This window comes from Salvia splendens, chromosome 13 (genome assembly GCF_004379255.2).
Source record: "Salvia splendens isolate huo1 chromosome 13, SspV2, whole genome shotgun sequence".
Lineage (NCBI taxonomy): Eukaryota > Viridiplantae > Streptophyta > Magnoliopsida > Lamiales > Lamiaceae > Salvia > Salvia splendens.
This window is the reverse complement of record NC_056044.1, coordinates 30,269,373-30,290,102: the sequence shown is the minus strand read 5'-3', so window position 1 is coordinate 30,290,102 and position 20,730 is coordinate 30,269,373. Positions and strand designations below refer to the sequence as shown.

The 20,730-nt window shown below is 37.5% G+C and overlaps 3 protein-coding genes, 2 long non-coding RNA genes and 1 pseudogene across 5 annotated transcripts; 1 reads left to right on the top strand and 5 right to left on the bottom strand.

Moving 5' to 3' along the window:
- Positions 1–980: 980 nt before the first annotated feature.
- Positions 981–3,377, bottom strand: LOC121762856 (protein FAR1-RELATED SEQUENCE 6-like). The gene is made up of 2 exons (XM_042158871.1): positions 3,208–3,377; positions 981–2,906 (listed from the first exon to the last, which is right to left on the bottom strand). Exon 2 carries the CDS (start codon positions 2,904–2,906, stop codon positions 2,373–2,375), a length of 534 nt encoding a protein of 177 aa, XP_042014805.1. The 5' UTR covers positions 3,208–3,377; the 3' UTR covers positions 981–2,372.
- Positions 1,337–2,328, bottom strand: LOC121760858 (protein FAR1-RELATED SEQUENCE 6-like). Its single transcript, XM_042156460.1, has 3 exons — positions 1,946–2,328; positions 1,710–1,899; positions 1,337–1,591 (listed from the first exon to the last, which is right to left on the bottom strand). Exons 1-3 carry the CDS (start codon positions 2,326–2,328, stop codon positions 1,337–1,339), a joined length of 828 nt encoding a protein of 275 aa, XP_042012394.1.
- Positions 3,378–6,016: 2,639 nt separating the features above from the next.
- Positions 6,017–7,265, bottom strand: LOC121762858. Its single transcript, XR_006042294.1, has 4 exons — positions 6,887–7,265; positions 6,710–6,787; positions 6,206–6,344; positions 6,017–6,116 (listed from the first exon to the last, which is right to left on the bottom strand). It is a non-coding gene; the product is annotated as an uncharacterized LOC121762858 (long non-coding RNA).
- A 2,051-nt stretch (positions 7,266–9,316) lies between these two features.
- Positions 9,317–10,088, top strand: LOC121762860. Its single transcript, XR_006042296.1, has 3 exons — positions 9,317–9,442; positions 9,706–10,000; positions 10,072–10,088. It is a non-coding gene; the product is annotated as an uncharacterized LOC121762860 (long non-coding RNA).
- Positions 10,089–10,435: 347 nt separating this feature from the next.
- On the bottom strand, positions 10,436–11,402 carry LOC121762852 (NDR1/HIN1-like protein 6). The gene has a single exon (XM_042158868.1). It carries the CDS (start codon positions 11,236–11,238, stop codon positions 10,513–10,515), a length of 726 nt encoding a protein of 241 aa, XP_042014802.1. The 5' UTR covers positions 11,239–11,402; the 3' UTR covers positions 10,436–10,512.
- A 1,646-nt stretch (positions 11,403–13,048) lies between these two features.
- On the bottom strand, positions 13,049–14,389 carry LOC121762853 (annotated as a pseudogene).
- Between the last annotated feature and the right edge of the window lie 6,341 nt (positions 14,390–20,730).

Sequence of the window (20,730 nt, the reverse complement as noted above, 5' to 3'; positions counted from 1 at the left end):
CACGCCAAACCGAGAGCACTACCGGGGCGTATCTCGTCATGCGGAAAGAGGACTCCTCGACTCGGCTTACATCTTTACGGTTTATTGTTTCGAATTCTTCTTTGTAATTTCAATTCAATTTATTTTCCGTTTAATTTCTCTATTCTTCATTGGGTTGTACTACGCCCGGTTAGTGTATCTTTGTATCGCAGTAAATCAATTCAACCAACATATATAAACTAACTGGATTGAAGCCAATACTTTGGAAGATGCCTCAACTTAGTGTGTATTTGGTATCCATGGTTACTTAGATAAGTAAACCTATGATAATATTATCTGTTGAGATTATTTTGATTGTGTTTGGTATGTTGTTTATAGCATTGCTTAAACTCATACAAAATTACTAAATAACCTTGATAAAAGTAAGTTGACAATTATATAGAAGATGCGATATTATAACATCATGATGTATTTTTATTTTCAACAGCCGCTATATGTATGTAGTGTACATATTACAGCTTTGTGTAGCCATAGCACTTGTCCCAAATGAATTTACCCCTGTCAGCGCCTAGCTTATCGTCACAAAGGTGCATATCCACAACTTGTTTAACGAGGACTTCAAAGAAGCAGTCATAGTTAACTGAAAAGAAGCTGCAACAGTTATCCGAAATGTCTACTGAAGCATACGCATCTTCGCACATTTCATGGTAAAATGGACTAAAACATTCTTGTGGAAAATTCTTAACACATTCCGGACTTACGGGATCAGAACCTTCAGTGAGAACACTTAATATATAAAAACCTAGGATCAGAAATATTGGCTTGAATTGGGGAGTCATGTTTTTATTGGTTTATAGCCTCTCCATTTTTTTGTTTATATCTGACGAAAGATAGATAAGTTATCACAACATAATTTAACCAACGAAACTTACAAATCAATGCATTTAGAGTTATATATTGAAAGTCAGATAATTTATCATAACATAAAATAACCGACAGAATTTTTAAGTGTTGTGCACAGTTAAAAGATAATTTAATTGAAGAAACTTCCAAATCAATGCATCTATGGATGTTATGACTAATGAGAACCAAGTGAGATTTATTCGCTACACGAATCTCCAATAAAACGCAAAATCTAAATTAATGCTTCTACGGCTGTTGTGAGTCCTATGACTAATGGGAACCAAGTTAAATATATTAGCTAAGCAAATCTCCTATTAATACAAAATCTAAATCCGAGAAAGAATTGACAAAGAAAACTCAAGAATAAGCTTATATTATGCTCCATGACATAATGATCTTCCGATTGAGCCCCCTCTTTGACAACTTGTAGGGAGCGCCGGAATAGATTTTCATGCTACTGCCAAGGACTGTCCTCACCAATGCCACTGTCTGAGAGAAATTTGCGCTTGTAATCTTTACTCCAACGCCGTAGAATGTATTGAGATGGTATTTCTTCTACACCATTGTGACTAAGGACACTTAATGCATGCCTGCACAAATAGCCTTTGAAATTGAAAAGGCCACAAATGCATCCTACTTCAACCTGTGTTGTCTCGTAAAGAACTTCATAATGTCTGACGTCCTTCTCATTTGCTTCGGCTTCCTGTCGCTGTTCGACAACAAAAGTCAGAATCGGGCCGTTTTTAGCTACTTGCTTTATGTTGAAGCAAGTATACATGCCCTCAACTTCAATCCTGACATTTTTCAAACATTTACTTCATGTACACCTTCGACAGCTGCAGCTCAAAATTCGATCCTGTTTTCAGTTCAGAGGCTAGATTTCTGGACTCAACATCTCCCATTGCTTCTTTCAAATATTTTCTTTGTAGCACCATATCATACTTGTCAAGGAACTCCTTCGAGGATGTGTGCTTGTGTACATAACCATCAAAAAACGGAGTTGTTCCCTCGCCCTCACTGCATCCCAAAGAAAGAAGTGTCCTTTAGGTATACCGGTGCCCACCTTTGACGATCTTCATACAATGCTTGTAGCCATTTATTCTCCCTCAGGTTGTGCTGACTAATCATCTCCCTCCAGAAAGTTTCAAACTCGGATATTGTCAGGGAACCAAAAACAGCTTTACTGAATCGCCTCTTGATAACTTCAAACCCATTTAGTCCACCCAATTTCTCAGGAACGCGAAGCATGATATAAGATAAACAATAACAATGACAAGCCTGCGGAAAAACCTCAGAAACTGCTATATGCAAGTGTTTCGACTGATCAGTAACAATAACTTGTGGATGTTTCCCCAGCATACAAGTCAGCCATGTCCTAATCATCCAAATAAAACACTCCACTGATTCATCTCCGAGTACCACATCCCAATAGAACAGATTCTCCATGGTGATTTATTCCCACGAAGGAAAACAAAGGTATCTCAAATTTGTTAGTCAAGCTTAATCGTGTGTACTTCTCTTACAGGTTCAGACGGCTGCACTTTCTTGGCAGCAAGGATCATCTTTTTGTGTGATTTATAGAATCGCATACTTTCCGGGCTCAATGGATGGTTGTGAGCGAGCTCAACCTCGACTATCCTCCACCTTTGAGCATCCACAAGCTTGATGATGAGCAGTGCAGGACACCCCGTTCTGGTCTCTGGCCTTGGATTGTTCGCTTCACTCTTTTTCTTGAAACCAGCACTGCTGCAGCTGAGTTTCGCCCTATACCTCTCCCTTCTTTTTGACCGGAACCATGAATTGCTAACTCTAATACCAAATCCTTGTCCCTTAGCATAAACATTGTAGAAATCATATGCTTCATCAAAAGACTCAAACTCCAATTCCACCATAGGCAGAAGGAATTCCCTTTCCAACTGCATTGAGTCAGGTTTGTCACAGTTTCCGGCAACTGAACAGTCTCCGTCTTCGTATTCATCGCCTTCCCCAAACACCGGCTCACTATTAAGTGACACTAGCTCCATCTACATACAAAATTAAGCTTGTTAACAACGGGGAATAGAAGCAAGAGTAGCAGAAAACAGAGATTAAAAAAATCCAATATCAAAAAGAAAGAAACTACCAGATTACAATAAATTCAGAATACAATCAGTTCCAATCACCCAAAATCAAAAATCCCAAATCTCAATAGAATGGCACTAAAGCTCCAAATCAAGATGATCCAATCAATTGTAAGGCAAAAACAGATAAAGAGCAAGGAAAGATTCGAAAATCGAAGGGAATAAATAATTAAGAGAGCATGGTGTGAACGAAAAGTGATCTTACTGATTCTACATGAAATGGATGATCGTCACCATCAGATCCACTCAATTATCAATGACATCTTAATCTATCTTCTTTCTCGAAACCTAGCTGGGTAAGAATTCAAACCTACGATTTGAAATTTTAGGATCTGTTCTAAGTTCGGGCCAACCCACTTGGATCGCCGGGATAATTGGGTGCGGGCCATTCATGATATGAATTTCTTGGGTCATAAATTTTCAACCCTAACCCGTCGGGTTTCGAGCTAACTCATGGGGCTAGGGCCTAAAAGCTTTCGAAAATAATCTCTTGTATCAAAATTTTCCTCTATAAAAGGTTTTAAATTTTAGCTATTTTTTTTCTTAATTTTAGATATATATAAAATCTTCAAATTTTCATAGTTTTCTTCAATAATAGTTGGAAAGAAGTCGTTCATCTCGATCAACTACAACATAAATTAAAGCTTGTCTTCGTGTCATTATTTTGGCGTTGTTCACAATTAATTCTTTACGAAAATTAATAATAGTATCTTACATGAATCATTATTAAAATGATAAATATATTTAGATTTTGATGGGTTAGTTCTTAACTTTGTCTTGATTGGCTTTAGTGGTGGTAAGACAGTAGTGTCAGATGATCGGACGATGGAATAATGAGTCGAGATGAAACTTGAAAGTTGATATTGTGGGACCGAGTGGAAAAATGTAAATGAAGATTGAATAAGCATTGTGTCACATCGGGCCAACCCGTTTAACCTGCTAACCCATTCGGGCTAGCCCGTTTTGTATTCGGGTTACAAAATTACAGCCCTAGCCAGCAACGTCTGGGTTCAGGGTCCGAGTCGGGTTACTTTTATCTCAAACTACATAGTACAATACAAACTTAATTTGAAGTCTGTGCTTTGGATTTGGAAGATCCTCATATTTTAGAGTGTATTTGGTATTCATGGTTAGTCATACAAAAACTAGTGATAAAAGTAAGAATGAGGAATTATATTATAGAATTATAAAATGTGTTATCATGACATCATATATAATTTACTTTCAATCCCTATCTGCAGCATACATATTAGTTCAAACCATAGCACTTGTCCCAAATGTCTTGGCCCCTGTTATAACGTTTATCATCGCAAATGTGCATATCCACAACTTGTTTAACGAGGACGAACATGTAACAACCATAGTTAAGTGTGTTGATAATGTAGTTACAACAATAACTCGAAATGTCTATTGGATCATTTGCACCTTTGCACATATCATTGTAAAAAGGATTCAGACATTCTGAAGGCAAATCCTTAACACATTCTGGATTTGGTTGATAATCAAATCCTAAAGTGAGTATACTTAATATATGAAACCCTAGGATCATGATTATTAGCTTGGATTGGGGAGTCATGTTTTAATTGGTTTATAGTATCTCCATTTTGTTGTTTATAAAGTTTTTATAATGGTGTTTGATGAAAGACATACAATTTATTACAACATAATAAAACTGACAAAACTTATAGATTAATGCATTTAAGTTTGTGTAGCGTTATTTAATGAAAATTAGATCATTTATCACAACATTAACGTCACTAACAAAACTTACAAATAAATTCATTTATTGTTGTTATGAGTAATGAGAACCAAGTAAAATTTACTATTAAATAAACAATTCTCCTATTAAATACAAAATCTAAATTAATGCATCTATTCCGTTATGAGTCTTATGATTAATGAGAACCAAGTGAAACTTTTTTAGCTAAACAAATCTCCTATTAAATAAAAAATCTAAATCCTATGCAATTCGACCGAAGAAAGAACTAACGAAGGAAAACGAAGAAGGAGCTTATAGCCTTTTCTCTTGGATACAACCTCCTTCAAGAATTTGAGGTGCATCGGCATTTGTCGAAGAGCTTCAATAAGAGGTATGCTGAGATATGCACTTTTTTTATGTCAAAGAATCTCGAGAATTGTTAATCCACTTTCTTCTTTTGAAACATCAAAGAGAAATGAACTTTGACCTCTATTGGTTTGGATGATGTGGTGTGGATGCCTCAGGTTGAACTCAGATGTCCTCACATGTTCTTCCTTTTCTACCTCTTCTTCTACCTCATTGTCTGGTTGTTGTTCAAATATAGAAGTTTCACTACTCAAGTGGATGGCCTTACAATCCTTCAGGTTCGTCATGGTTTTACCAAAAAAATTGCCTAATTTTCTCATAGCTCTTGGACAATATGACTCATGCCCCATGACTTGATTATAGATGATATTATAAACTAATATTGATATGGGTAAAAAGGATCTCTAAATACAATCTTCCACATGACCTGATTACAGAAGATATGGTAAACTAATATGGTATGGGTAAAAGATTTGTAAATACAATCTTTGTTGCACAAGACAAGAGATCTTGCACCTAGGCTAGGTCATGTTGGTGGATTGAGTTTCTGAACATTTCTCTTGATGGTCGTCTGGACTGCATGTCAAAGTTTGGGCTGACAGATATGTAGCCGCTTAGAGTAAAATGAGGCCCGTATCAACATAGATAATATTTTCCTTAAATCTAAATATAAATATACTTCAAATTATATAAACTTAATGGATTCAAACTGTTACAATGCAATTAATTGGATATAGATTTTGACAGTCTATGAACTGAACACCACTCCTTTCGAAATACCAATCACCCACGGCTTGTTGAATTGTCTGTAATCAAAAGTAAAAATTATCATAAAAATGGAATAATTTAAATCGTGGTATAGATCAAAATGCGAGTCCACTAATCCAGAAATAAACTCATAAAACTTGCCTTATTTTGCAAAGTGGGTATACCCTGCCAATTGAATGGATTGTAAAAAAAATCATGGACATAGCACGAAGTGATGAATAATCCTCTTGATGGATTATCATCTAGTTTCTCCAATGTTTTCAGAAATGTAGTCTGAAAATCTGAAATCAAATGCAAATGATTATGGAGGAGTAGGACAAGATCAATCGAAAATAAAATAGATTTTAACTGAAAATAGAAATAATAATACCCATCATGAGTTGTAGTTGATTGTCCATGCAACATGGAAGAATGTTATTTTTTGTGCAACCTGGGAGACTGCTATCATTTTTCAAGCAATCTCTCCAGCCTACTTCAATAGACGAATTTGGTAATACATGCACCCCTAACTGAATAAATACACAAATAAAATATAATTATGATTTTGAAATAACATTAACCCAAAGAAGCCTAATTATTTAAAAAAAAGAAACTCAAAGAAGCCCATTTTGTCCACTCTATTGATATTATTTTTATAACAAGTTATAATTTCTGTAAATATGTTCCCATATTGTAAGATAGGAACTATTCTTAGAATATTTTCAAACAATTATCACTCACTTTTTTCTTTCTGTTCTCCTCTATCCACAAAGCAAAACAAAATAAAGCAGCATTACATAAAATCTCATTTTGTTCAAGAAATGGGTCATTTTCATTAGTTTGGAGAGAGTATTATATAAGTTTCTATATTTTTTTTGTAAATAGAAGAACTTACTTGATATCGGTCAAAATCAGAGTTTAACAGAAACAGCGGCGTCTGAATATCATTTACCACATTTTCTGGGAGAAAACACTGAATTTATAAAAAACATTTAATTAGTCATGTTTCAAATATAATAATGTGAGGAAATCAAATCTGTAATGCGAGGAAATCAAACATGTGTTCATTAACCAATTCTGGAGCATGTCTCTGTGTGCAGGACTTTGGCAGAAATTCTGCTAATTCCTGGAGAAAAAAATGTTGTTGATTAGATAATGTTTATATGTGAGATAGAAACTTTAAAATGGTAAATACTCTATATAAAATATTGATAGTGAAAATGTTAATTATTCTCAAATACACAAAAATCCTTAAATGAAATAAAACTGTGTTGCGAAATTTGTATATGATATTGTCCTGAGCTCCACGGAGATGTTCCCTATTGGTTCCAACATAAAAAAAAATAGTAAGTGTAGAAAAACAAACATCAATTCAAGATTTATAAGTTTTCAGTTGAATCTTACGCTCGTATGAAGAACCCAGAATCTGAAATGCATTTTACACGACAAGCAATTGGGAGAAAAGAATGGAAACGATCACAATTCAGGATCGTGGCCAACCCACCTGCCGAGGTTCCTACGAGTAAAGCCTGTCAAGAATATCACCAACACCCTTGTTATGCCATGATTAAACGACAAGTAATTTGAGCAAAAAATAAAATAGTACTCGTTAGGTTAGAATAAATCATACATTTTCAGCATTGCTCATTCCTTGAGTCCTCATGAGCTCTTCAATTACAAAAGAGAAGATTCTCCGGCCTCTTAGATAGAGTTTTGTTTCCTAGAAATAATAAAAATTGTAATAATAACTAGTTTGTGATTATTCAATCTTAGGAAGCAAAATAATTAAGTTGTCATAGACATATACCGGATTGATGGCTTCAACATCTGCCACAAATGATGCTCCGTCACAATACCGGATCTCAACCATATTCCAGTTATAAAAATCTGAAACAATAAATTAACCACTTATTATGAATATTTAAATGTAATACTTGTTTCAAGTAAAACAGAGATAATATGTCAGTCACATACAAACATAGCATTAAATCATGTAAACTCAACTAATTAATTCATATGCAAGTGTGATTCCTTATAACCTGGATTTATATTTTTGTTTTGACTTTGGAAAGCACGCAAAGCTTTAGGAGGAGCATTTTTGTTGGATCCTAAAGCATAGTCGTGGCTTCTTTTGAGGCAGTCTTCCTTTGAAGAACACCATCCTCCTCCCTAATATGAAAAATGTCAAAGTTAAACTAATTAAATAATACTACTAAAATAACATAGACGATTTTATTATTGTAACTTAAAAAAAGAATAGAGATTTAGGGCACATATAATAGTCTCTTAGTATTAGTGTGAGGGCTGACCGGTAGATAAACCATACAACTGTTGATTCCATCTCCGAATCCCTTAGCAAAATAGTAGGCTCCAGAGGTTCCATCCAAGCAGATTATGCAATTAAATTGTTTATCATCAAATCATAACTTGAATACATGGAGTAGTAATAAATAAATTCTTGGAAAGTAGTACAACTTTTACCGGCCCCTTTTGTTATGGCATCTGCTATGAACGTGATATTTAGTCCTTGGGCAGTGTTTTGAGCGTCGACTTGAGATACGATGAAAACGAGCACATAAAGTGTAATTTTGAAGCATATGGAGACCGTGACTTGGTTGTGGCTAATGCTACCCATCTTTCATCAACAAAAAAACTTAGTTAAACTATCTGATAGCAGCATATCATATTTGGAGTACTATTAAGTTAATAGTAGTAAAATTTGCAGAAATAACCAGCTAATTTATTAGAAGGAAGGAATCAAACTGTAGTGATGAAAATATTCATTATATTTCAGTTGACTCTAGAAGTTGAATTTGAATGAAATAACACAAATAATCAAATCTGCAACTTTGAATTGTCAACAGAGAATGTACTTGGAGAACGATTAAGTGACAGCTCAAAATTGGCAAAAAAATTCCCAAATCCAAAAGGGCAGAGCTGAATCAACAACAAAAATTGTAAAATTCAGAGATAGAGTTCAAGCACTGCTCATCAACTTACATGTTGAAGTAGATGCCTCTCACTGGATGAATGAAGATTATGCCCTTGCATTATATGGCGAAAACCAGATTAGAAGTTAGAATTTGAAAAAATAAAACAAATCTGCAAAAGACTAATGATTAAATCATGTAACGCCAATTTAATCTCTAGGATGCAGCCTGACTATATATTCTGCCAGTGCGTCTCTAGGTTAAAACAAAAAATCAGGATTCAAGCATCAAGTTTTATGTTAATGCAAATCCTGCAATTGCTCATGAGATGAATGTTTCACAAGGGAGACTTCGATATGCTCATATCCTATCATCACTCATATTGCTTGAAATGTGAGAAGAAGCAAGGAATCATACTGTCTATTGTTCTGCTTCAACTTTAACTCCCATCTGCATGCTGCATTTGTTTCCCATGGTTTCCTTTTTTCGATTTGTTGCTACCTGCAAGTGACCTTGATTTATGCAATTCCAGGTTGATTCTGGAAATCAGAATCCAATCCACAGGGAGTTGTCAGGCTTAATATCAGGAAAACGAGGAATTATCTGTGAAAGTGTTCGGCTGGAATTCCAAGAGCTCATTACAATGTGTGGTGGACCTATGAGAAACTAAGAGCTGAATTCTTTCTGAAATTTCTCAAGTAAGTTCTTAGGAACCAAGTTATGTGTGCTTGTATCACTACGATAATTAGTTATCTGGCCTTATATTCATGTTCACCTATGAAGATGAAATTATTATCTTCACTCTTTACTTGCTGGGTAACTATATTTGATCTGTCTTGAAAAGTGAAATTGGAAACTGCAATGTGTATGATTGCTTTTTTTTTTACTCTTTTGTTTCTCCGGTGCTTGTTTTTAGAGATTTGAGAATATCTTTTCCTTAATAAATAAGTGGCTATGCCAGGGTAGTGCCTGACTACATCAACACGACTGATGAGCCTTCCAACAACCAGAAAACTGGCTTTGGAAAAACAAAGTGGTTTTTGGCTTTTGTCAGGGCTGTCTCACAGACAGGAATGTCTCTTTCCATAGTAGAGCACAGACTAATTGGGACTAAAATGCTGCCATAGTTTGTCTACTATCCAATCAATTCTTGACATGTATACGCAGTAGAATTACTGTCCATACCACATCCACACAATAATGCCATACTTGCCTGAGAAGCACCCGGACATCCAAGGAGGCAATTGAAATTGAAAGTAAAGTAAAGATGTCTGATTACTTTAAGCACGAGGAGTGCAGTTGACTAATTCTTCCTGGTTATCGACAGAGTACGAAAGATCTTAGGCAGGAGTTCAAGGGGAACCATCTGAGAGTAGGTGAAAGAGTTCACCATTGTTTGGCCCTTTAGCTGAAACGCCTCATGTCCTCATCTACTTGGCTGATGTTTTGCAAATATGGGCCAAGCAAGAACTCCACCAACAGGATATCAAAATTACAGCTCCGGGGTTATCATATTAGAATTGTATTATTAGCAGTTATTCCAGATTGGTGTAGTTCTCTTACAATCTTTTGACAATGCAGTAAATTATTTATGTTTTTCATGATTGTGGGATATTATTTATTTGTGTAGGCTGTTCTTCTAATACTAACGTAATCAATGAAAGGTAAATACAAAAAAAGGAAGGCAGATCTACAAAGAACGTGAAAGCTGAAAGTAAAGAAAATAACAAAATATCTTTCTTCCCAGAACATTGGAACAGGAAATTATTCAGAGTTTGAGTCCAAAATGACAGCTACTAGCTTTAATGCTGATTAAACTATTAGTAGTAAGACTATCAGCGATCAACATGCAGGTCCCCAATATCCTGACCTTCCTGAGCTTGAGAGCTCCAAGTTTGACGCTGACGGGCACATTTTTATTAAGATCGAGGGGGACCCTGCCTGTCTGCTGCTGCTCTTGCAATGCATTCAGCAGAGTTGTCCCATACCGATTCCGCCCTGTTAAGGCGACATTCAGCACCGTCTTGTTTTGACGCCCCTGGTAGAATTTGGGGATGGTTCCTTGGCAGAGGTTGGTGTCTTTGTACCATACGCTCAGGCGGCTACCCTTCTCGTAGTAGATTCCAATCTTCTTGTTGGGGTTGTCAGTGGTGATCCTAACATTGAACCTTGCAGAAAGGGTCATGTCGAAATTGAGTGGCTTGGGTTGAAATACAAGGTAAATAATGCCTGCAGTGGCTCCAACAATGAACAGCAGGAGCGTCAGGAGGCCAACCGTCCAGCAAAGGCATTTGCAGCAACAACGTCTCGGGTTCAGGTTCAGGGTCTGGATCGGGGTCTGGCTTGGGCTTGGGATCAGGCTTAGGCTTGGGCTTGCCTGGTGGCACCATCGGATTGGTGATGGATCTCCATTTTCTAGTCCTAGCGAGGCTCGAGGCCGAGTAGGCATCGCTATTTCAACATCTGGATATATCTTCTTATGGTGTTGTGCCATTGGAGGTGCGCTGCTCTAATTTGTTATGTTGAACTAAATTATGTATTGGTATAATGTGTCTGTCATTAAGATTTGTGGTGTATATATAAGTGCATGTGTCTAGGAAAATTGGTCTAACTTTCTTACCTGACAAAACAGAAGGCAGCAAAGCACGTGCATGTGTTAGGTCAGCTAAGCATGACATTTTGTTATTTTTATTATTTTTCATTGGAGTTGATCTAAGCATGACTTGTTGAATTAAGCTTAAATTAAGCATAAGCGAGAAGATGTTGCAAGTCAAGTCCAGTTGTATGTGTGCGCTTGTATGCAAAAATCAACAACTTCGTAATTTGTAAAAGCTCTTACACATGCTTTTTCCTAATCTGCAACAGTTGATCAAACAATATGTACAAGTCATCATCAGGCTACACCATTTCCATGTAATAATGTATTTAATCTATTGATGGGTTAGAAACCAGACAGCTAAATAAAACATACTATATAAACCAACTGGATTGAAGTCAATGCTTTGGAAGATGCCTCAACTTACCGTGTATTTGGTATCCATGGTTACTTAGATAAGTAAACCTATGAGAATTGTTGAGATTATTTTGATTGTGTTTAGTATGTTGTTTATAGCATTGCTTAAACTCATACAAAATTACTGAATAACCTTGATAAAAGTAAGTTGACAATTATATAGATGATGTGATATTATAACTTCATATGTATTTTTATTTTCAACAGCCAGCTATATATAGTGTACATATTACAGCTTTGTGTAGCCATAGCACTTGTCCCAAATGATTTGAGCCCTGCCAGGGTCTAGCTTATCGTCGCAAAGGTGCATACTCTCAAATTGTTTAAGGAGGCCGTACATGAAGCGGCCATAGTTAAGTGTCTCGATAAAGAAGCCGCAACATTTATCCGAAACGTCTACTGCATCAGATGCATTTTTGCACATTTCATGGTAAAATGTATCTAGACAATCCGGAGGCAAAACCTTAAGCCATTCTGGATCTTGATAATCCAATCCTTCAGTGAGAACACTTAATATATGAAGCCCTAGGATCAAAATAATTGTCTTGGATTGAGGAGTCATGTTTTACTTAGTTTTTAGCCTCTCCATCTTGTTGTTTATATAGTGTTATCTGATGAAAATAGATAATTTATCACAACATAATAACCGACGACATTTACAAATTAATGCATTTAAGTTAGTACATGATGGAAGTTAGATAATTTATCATAACATAATTTAACCGATGAAACTTACAAATTAATGCGTCTATTGCTGTTATTACTAATGAGAAGTAAGTGTAATTTATTATCGGTAACAGATTCAATACAAAAATATCAACCAAGTGGAATTTATTAGATAAACAAATCTCCTATTAAATACAAAATCCAATTCCTATGCAGACTGTAGTTCGACTTAAGAAAGAATCGCAGAGAAAACTTGAATAGGAGTTTATAAAATTCTCTATGACTTGATTGCAGAAGATATGCTAAAATAATATTGATATTGATAAAATAAGTTGAATGACACCCATATTAACTTGATAGATAACATTTTTCTTAAACATTAATTTAAATATACTTACAATGAAAAAAATAGATAAACTTAATGGATTTATACTATATCGCAGTTAATTGGATTTATACTATATGCAAACACCTTTCGAAATACCAATCACCCAAGGCTTGTTGAATTGTCTGTATTCAAAAACAAAAAAATATCATAAACGTTAAATAATTTAATTCGTGACATATATCAAAATGTGAATTCACTGTTTGAGAGATAAATGCAAATAAAATCATAAAACTTGCCTTATTTTGCAAAGTCGGTATTCTTTGCCAATTGGATGGTTTGTAAATAAAATCATGGGTATAGCACGATGTGATGAATAATCCTCTTGATGGATTATCATCTAGTTTCTCCAATGTTTCTAGAAACGTGGTCTGAAAATCTGTTATTAAATTCAAAGGATTATGGAGGACAAGATCAATCGAAAAAAAATTATGAACTACTAATAGTTTTAACTGGAAATAGAAATAGTAATAACAATAATTATTATGAATTTGGATTACCCATTATGATATGTTGTTGATTTTCTGTGCAACTTGAAAGCTTGCTAGATTCTGCAGTGCAGTTATGCCAACCCTCTTCGTTACGCGAATTTGGTGCTACGTATGTCAATATCTGAAAAATTACACAAATAAATATATAATTAGTATTTTGAATAAGAATTAACCCAAAGAAGCTTAATTGTAGGACATAGGAACAATAATATAAATGTAAACAGAACTTACTTGATATTTGTCAAAATCCAAGTTTAGAGCGTCCGGATATCATTGACCACATTTCCCGAGCTTGAGGGCTCCAAGTTTGACGCTGACGGGCACATTTATATTAAGATCGAGGGGGACCCTGCCTGTCTGCTGCTGCTCTTGCAATGCATTCAGCAGAGTTGTCCCATACTGATTCCGCCCTGTTAAGGCGACATTCAGCACCGTCTTGTTTTGATGCCCCTGGTAGAATTTGGGGGTGGTTCCTTGGCAGAGGTTGCTGTCTTCGTACCATACGCTCAGACGGCTACCCTTCTCGTAGTAGATCCCTATCTTCTTGTTGGGGTTGTCAGTGGTGATCCTAACATTGAACCTTGCAGAAAGGGTCATGTCGAAATTGAGTGTCAGGTCTCTGATACCCTAAGGTTGTCGACTGAATAAGCTTGGGCTGAAATACAAGGTAAATAATGCCTGCAGTGGCTCCAACGATGAACAGCAGGAGCGTCAGGAGGCCAACCGTCCAGGAAAGGGATTTGCAGCAACAACGTCTGGGTTTGGGGTTGGGTTCTGGATCGGGGTCTGGCTTGGGCTTGGGATCAGGCTTACGCTTGGGCTTGCCTGGTGGCACCATCAGAATTGATGATGGATCTCCATTTTCTAGTCCTAGCGAGGCTCGAGGCCGAGTAGGCATCGCTATTTCAACATCTGGATATATCTTCTTATGGTGTTGTGCCATTGGAGGTGCGCTGCTCTAACTTTTTATGTTGAACTAAATTATGTATTGGTATAATGTGTCTGTCATTAAGATTTGTGGTGTATATATAAGTGCATGTGTCTAGGATAATTGGTCAGCTTTCTTACCTGACAAAACAGAAGGCAGCAAGTGCATGTGTTCGGTCAGCTAAGCATGACATTTTGTTATTTTTATTATTTTTCATTGGAGGGGAGATAAGAGCTAAGCATGACTTGTTGAATTAAGCTTAAATTAAGCATAGAGAGAAGATGTTGCAAGTCAAGTCCAAGTCCAAGTCCAATTGTATGTGTGCGCTTGTCTGCAAAAATTAACATTTGTAAAAGCTCTAACACATGTTTTTTCCTAATCTGCAAATACAGTTGATCAAACAATCTGTCTGTACGAGTCATCATCAGGCTACACCATTTCCATGTAATAATGTATTTAATCTATTGATGGGTTAGAAACCAGACAGCTAAATAAAACAAGCCAAGCCAATAGTGTTTATTTAAGACTTAGATGCCTGCCATTCAAGTGAAGCCATCAAATACAACATAATCATGCGATGAACTCAAAATGGCTTCAACTAGTAACTTTGATCACTCTGTTGGTTGCATTAATAAACTCTACCCTCATCCATATTTTTTAAGCATCAGATTGTTCATCAATAACAATAGTATAGTGTTCCAATATCAGTTTCTGCAGCTACATATTTGAATTGAATCATTATCTCCATGAACTGGTTTGAAATACAGGTACTAGGATTTTTCGAAACAGGGGATCTTCTTTATCTCAAAACATACTATATTGTTGGAATCGTGCTTAGTCAAATGATTTTTGACTAATAATAGTAAATGTTACAAGACATTTAATTTTGTGAAATTAAATGCAATAGCGTCGATCTACGTTCCGAGTAGATGACCGTTGTATATTCATTTTCTCAAATCCGATTCCCAGTGATTGAGAATTAATATATTAAAATTGGTCACAATAAAGCTAGAAATGAGCTATGTGAAAAGACTAAGGGATTAATTAACTAAGTGTTAATTATCCCACACCAGGGATGATAAACTTCTTTGATGAAGTATTTAATCAGATGAATTATTATGTGTAATAATTATCATGGAATAAGACGGGTGCCAGAGCCCACATGCGCGCCGCCGCCCGCCCGCGACCCGCGCACCGGGCATCGCGCACCGTGTCCCGTGCCCCGTGCACCGGGTGCCGGGTACTTGAAGGGTACTGCGATGCAAATTGGATATCCGATAATAAAGACTCACTTTCAACAAGTGGATATGTCTTTACTATTGGGGGTGGTGCTGTCTCGTGGAAATCCACGAAACAGACATGTATAGCCCGATCCACTATGAAATCTGAATTCATAGCTTTAGATAAAGCCGCGGAAGAAGCCGACGGATCCGCTAACCAAATCCACGAAACAGACATGTATAGCTTCCGATAACCAAAGGGTTAAATCCTGATCAAATGAATAAATTGCTAGAGGGAAGCTAAAGCTGCGGAAGAAGCCGGCGGATCCGCTAACCAAATCCACGAAACAGACATGCATAGCCCGATCCACTATGGAATCTGAATTCATAGCTTTAGATAAAGCCGCGGAAGAAGCCGGCGGATCCGCCAACCAAAGGGTTAAATCGTGATCAAATGAATAAATTGCTAGAGGGAAGCTAAAGCCGCGGAAGAAGCCGGCGGATCCGCTAACCAAAGGGTTAAATCGTGATCAAATGAATAAAGGTGCCGTCTCGTGGAAAACCACGAAACAAACATGTATAGCCCGATCCACTATGGAATCTGAATTCATAGCTTTAGATAAAGCCGCGGAAGAAGCCGGCGGATCCGCTAACCAAAGGGTTAAATCGTGATCAAATGAATAAATTGCTAGAGGGAAGCTAAAGCCGCGGAAGAAGCCGACGGATCCGCTAACCAAATCCACGAAACAGACATGTATAGCTTCCGATAACCAAAGGGTTAAATCGTGATCAAATGAATAAATTGCTAGAGGGAAGCTAAAGCCGCGGAAGAAGCCGGCGGATCCGCTAACCAAATCCACGAAACAGACATGCATAGCCCGATCCACTATGGAATCTGAATTCATAGCTTTAGATAAAGCCGCGGAAGAAGCCGGCGGATCCGCCAACCAAAGGGTTAAATCGTGATCAAATGAATAAATTGCTAGAGGGAAGCTAAAGCCGCGGAAGAAGCCGGCGGATCCGCTAACCAAAGGGTTAAATCGTGATCAAATGAATAAAGGTGCCGTCTCGTGGAAAACCACGAAACAAACATGTATAGCCCGATCCACTATGGAATCTGAATTCATAGCTTTAGATAAAGCCGCGGAAGAAGCCGGCGGATCCGCTAACCAAAGGGTTAAATCGTGATCAAATGAATAAATTGCTAGAGGGAATGGGTACCAAAGGGTTAAATCGTGATCAAATGAATAAATTGCTAGATGGAATGGGTTTGAAATCCACAAACTAAAGAATTGTCATAGTGGTAACCCAACCATAATGACTGGAGATCCCAACCATGATGACTGGAGATCCTGATGACTGGAGATCCTGATGACTGGAGATCCCAAGAACTAGGGTTCAATGGAATTGTCATAGTGGTAACCCAACCATGGTGGTAACCCAACCATGATGACTGGAGATCCCAAGAACTTGGTTCAATGGAATTGAAATTGCTAGAGGGAATGAGTTTGAAATCCACAAACTAAAGAATTGTCATAGTGGTAACCCAACCATGATACTGGAGATCCCAACCATGATGACTGGAGATCCTGATGACTGGAGATCCCAAGAACTTGGTTCAATGGAATTGTCATAGTGGTAACCCAACCATGGTGGTAACCCAACCATGATGACTGGAGATCCCGACCATGATGACTGGATATCCCAAGAACTTGGTTCAATGGAATTGTCATAGTGGTAACCCAACCATGATGACTGGAGATCCCAACCATGATGACTGGAGATCCCAAGAACTTGGTTCAATGGGAAAACCAAGCTATGAGAGTTCGTGTGAAACACTCATATATATCTAGGGCTGGCAAAATATACCGAAATACCGCACTTATCGTACCGAAAAATACTAAAAATACTGAATTTGCGGTATGCTGCAAGTTGCGGTACGGTATGATACCGTACCGATATCTATCGGTACGGTAAAGGTATAGATTTTCCTATACCGCGGTATACCGCAATATACCGCATTTACGATATTTGCCAAAAAATTGATATATATGTTGTATTTAAATTTATATAAAAAATAGTTAATATGTTAAAATTCCTAACCATACTTTCATATTTTAGTTCAACCACCCCTAACCCCAAACATACATATGCAAAGATGCAAATCAAGTCCACTGTATATATTTGATTATGGTGTAGTTTTAATCTTTTGGAAATTATTTAAATAAGTGAAATTTTATTTTAAATATTTGGCTATAATAGAATTTTTTTGGTATGAAACACAAGTATTACGGTATGTCATACCTTATTTTGGTATACCGTACTCGATATGCCATACCTTATTTCAGTATAATGTAAAAGTACGGTATACCGCAATACGGTATGGTATACCGCATAGACGGTATGGTAACGGTATCGAAAATAATCATACCGAATTTTGCGGTATACCGCAATGAGGTATACCGAAAAATTCGGTAAGGTATAGGTATGATATTTTCTCATACCGCAATTTGCGGTACGGTATGCGGTATGACATTTTGAGTGTGGTATACCGTACCGTGTCACCTCTATCTATATCTATTCCCTAGAGAGCAATAGAGTGTTGTAAAACTTGCCTAGTGGTGGGGTTAAGTCTATGACTTTTAATGATCCCTAAAGGATCTCGTTGGAGATCCCAACCATGATGACTGGAGATCCCAAGAATTTGGTTCAATGGGAAAACCAAGCTATCATCTATATCTATTCTCTAGAGAGCAATAGAGTGTTGTAAAACTTGCCTAGTGGTGAGGTTAAGTCTATGACTTTTAATGATCCTTAAAGGATCTCGTTGAGATGAAGTTCTCAAGGAGACCTAGTATGGCAAGATACTTAACGAGGAATCACCTATGTAAGTGTGAAGTGGGGCCGCTTCAAACACTACACTTATGAATCCAAAGTGGTGTCCAAGGCCTGAAATGGACACAAACGTGAGAACTGATGAGGTTGAGGTGTTTAAGTGTTAACATCATTGTCTCGGTGCACGCCGTGGAGGAATAGTTCAAAGCATCGCGCTACTAGTCCGCATGTGTATCCGATGGTGTTGACTATGGATGGTTCAAAGCCAAAAACTACCTATCCTTATGCTTACATACCTCTTGAGGGTTGAGCTTGTGTCTGCATACATATGCATTTGGCAATTTCCACTCATGTGGGGGATTGTTGGAATCGTGCTTAGTCAAATGAATTTTGACTAATTTTAAATGTTACAAGACATTTAATTTTGTGAAATTAAATGCAATAGCGTCGATTTACGTTCCGAGTAGATGACCGTAGTATATTCATTTTCTCAAATCCGACTCCTGGTGAGTGAGAAATAATATATTAAAGTTGGTCACAATAAAGCTAGAAATGAGCTATGTGAAAATACTAAGGGATTAATTAACTAGGTGTTAATTATCCCACATTGGGAATGATAAACTTCTTTGATGAAGTATTTAATCAGATGAATTACTATGTATAATAATTATCGTGGAATAAAACGGGTGACAGAGCCCACGAGCGCGCGCCGCCGCCGCCGCCCGCCTGCGACCCGCGCACCGCGCATCATGCACCGTGACCCGTGACCCGTGCACCGGGTGCCGGGTGCTTTGTCCCTTGGATCTTGGCAATTGGTATTTGGGTGGTATTTGGGCTGTTCTTTGGAGCTGGTCATTGAGCGTGGTTCGAGCCCCGCTTGTTCTTTTTAGACCACCCCAAACTTCACGCTATCCCCGACGGGTTCTGGTCCACGTCATGGTCCCGCTGGACCCCGACGCATGACGGGAGACAAAAGGTTCCCGCTGGACCCCGACTCACAACGGGAGATAAAAGGTCCCCGCTGGACCCCGACGCATAACGGGAGACAAAAGGTCCTCGATGGACCCCGCCGGTGCATGGTGTATCCCGTCGTGTAGCATGTCCAGGTGCGTCGTGTCTCTTCAGCTCCCACTAGCTAGTGCACGAGTCAATAACCCCCGACGGTTACAGTCAAGCCATCATGGCACACATAATAGCGGTTGACTCCATCAATACCCCTGCGGCTGGACTTGGCCTATAAATAGGCAGTCACTCCATGCATTGCATATGTTTTTTGAACACACAACACAAGCATGTCACTTGCATAGCTCTCTTCCTCTCTCTGCATTGTCTTCCCGTCGAAGCTCTGCCCTCGCCATCATCTAGTTCGTCGGAGCTTGTTCCGTCTGCGGTGCTGCAACGAACAAGACGAAGTCGTTTTATCTTTGGGGACGACACGCCAAACCGAGAGCACTACCGGGGCGTATCTCGTCATGCGGAAAGAGGACTCCTCGACTCGGCTTACATCTTTACGGTTTATTGTTTCGAATTCTTCTTTGTAATTTCAATTCAATTTATTTTCCATTTAATTTCTCTATTCTTCATTGGGTTGTACTACGCCCGGTTAGTGTATCTTTGTATCGCAGTAAATCAATTCAACCAACATATATAAACTAACTGGATTGAAGCCAATACTTTGGAAGATGCCTCAACTTAGTGTGTATTTGGTATCCATGGTTACTTAGATAAGTAAACCTATGATAATATTATCTGTTGAGATTATTTTGATTGTGTTTGGTATGTTGTTTATAGCATTGCTTAAACTCATACAAAATTACTAAATAACCTTGATAAAAGTAAGTTGACAATTATATAGAAGATGCGATATTATAACATCATGATGTATTTTTATTTTCAACAGCCGCTATATGTATGTAGTGTACATATTACAGCTTTGTGTAGCCATAGCACTTGTCCCAAATGAATTTACCCCTGTCAGCGCCTAGCTTATCGTCACAAAGGTGCATATCCACAACTTGTTTAACGAGGACTTCAAAGAAGCAGTCATAGTTAACTGAAAAGAAGCTGCAACAGTTATCCGAAATGTCTACTGAAGCATACGCATCTTCGCACATTTCATGGTAAAATGGACTAAAACATTCTTGTGGAAAATTCTTAACACATTCCGGACTTACGGGATCAGAACCTTCAGTGAGAACACTTAATATATAAAAACCTAGGATCAGAAATATTGGCTTGAATTGGGGAGTCATGTTTTTATTGGTTTATAGCCTCTCCATTTTTTTGTTTGTTTATATCTGACGAAAGATAGATAAGTTATCACAACATAATTTAACCAACGAAACTTACAAATCAATGCATTTAGAGTTATATATTGAAAGTCAGATAATTTATCATAACATAAAATAACCGACAGAATTTTTAAGTGTTGTGCACAGTTAAAAGATA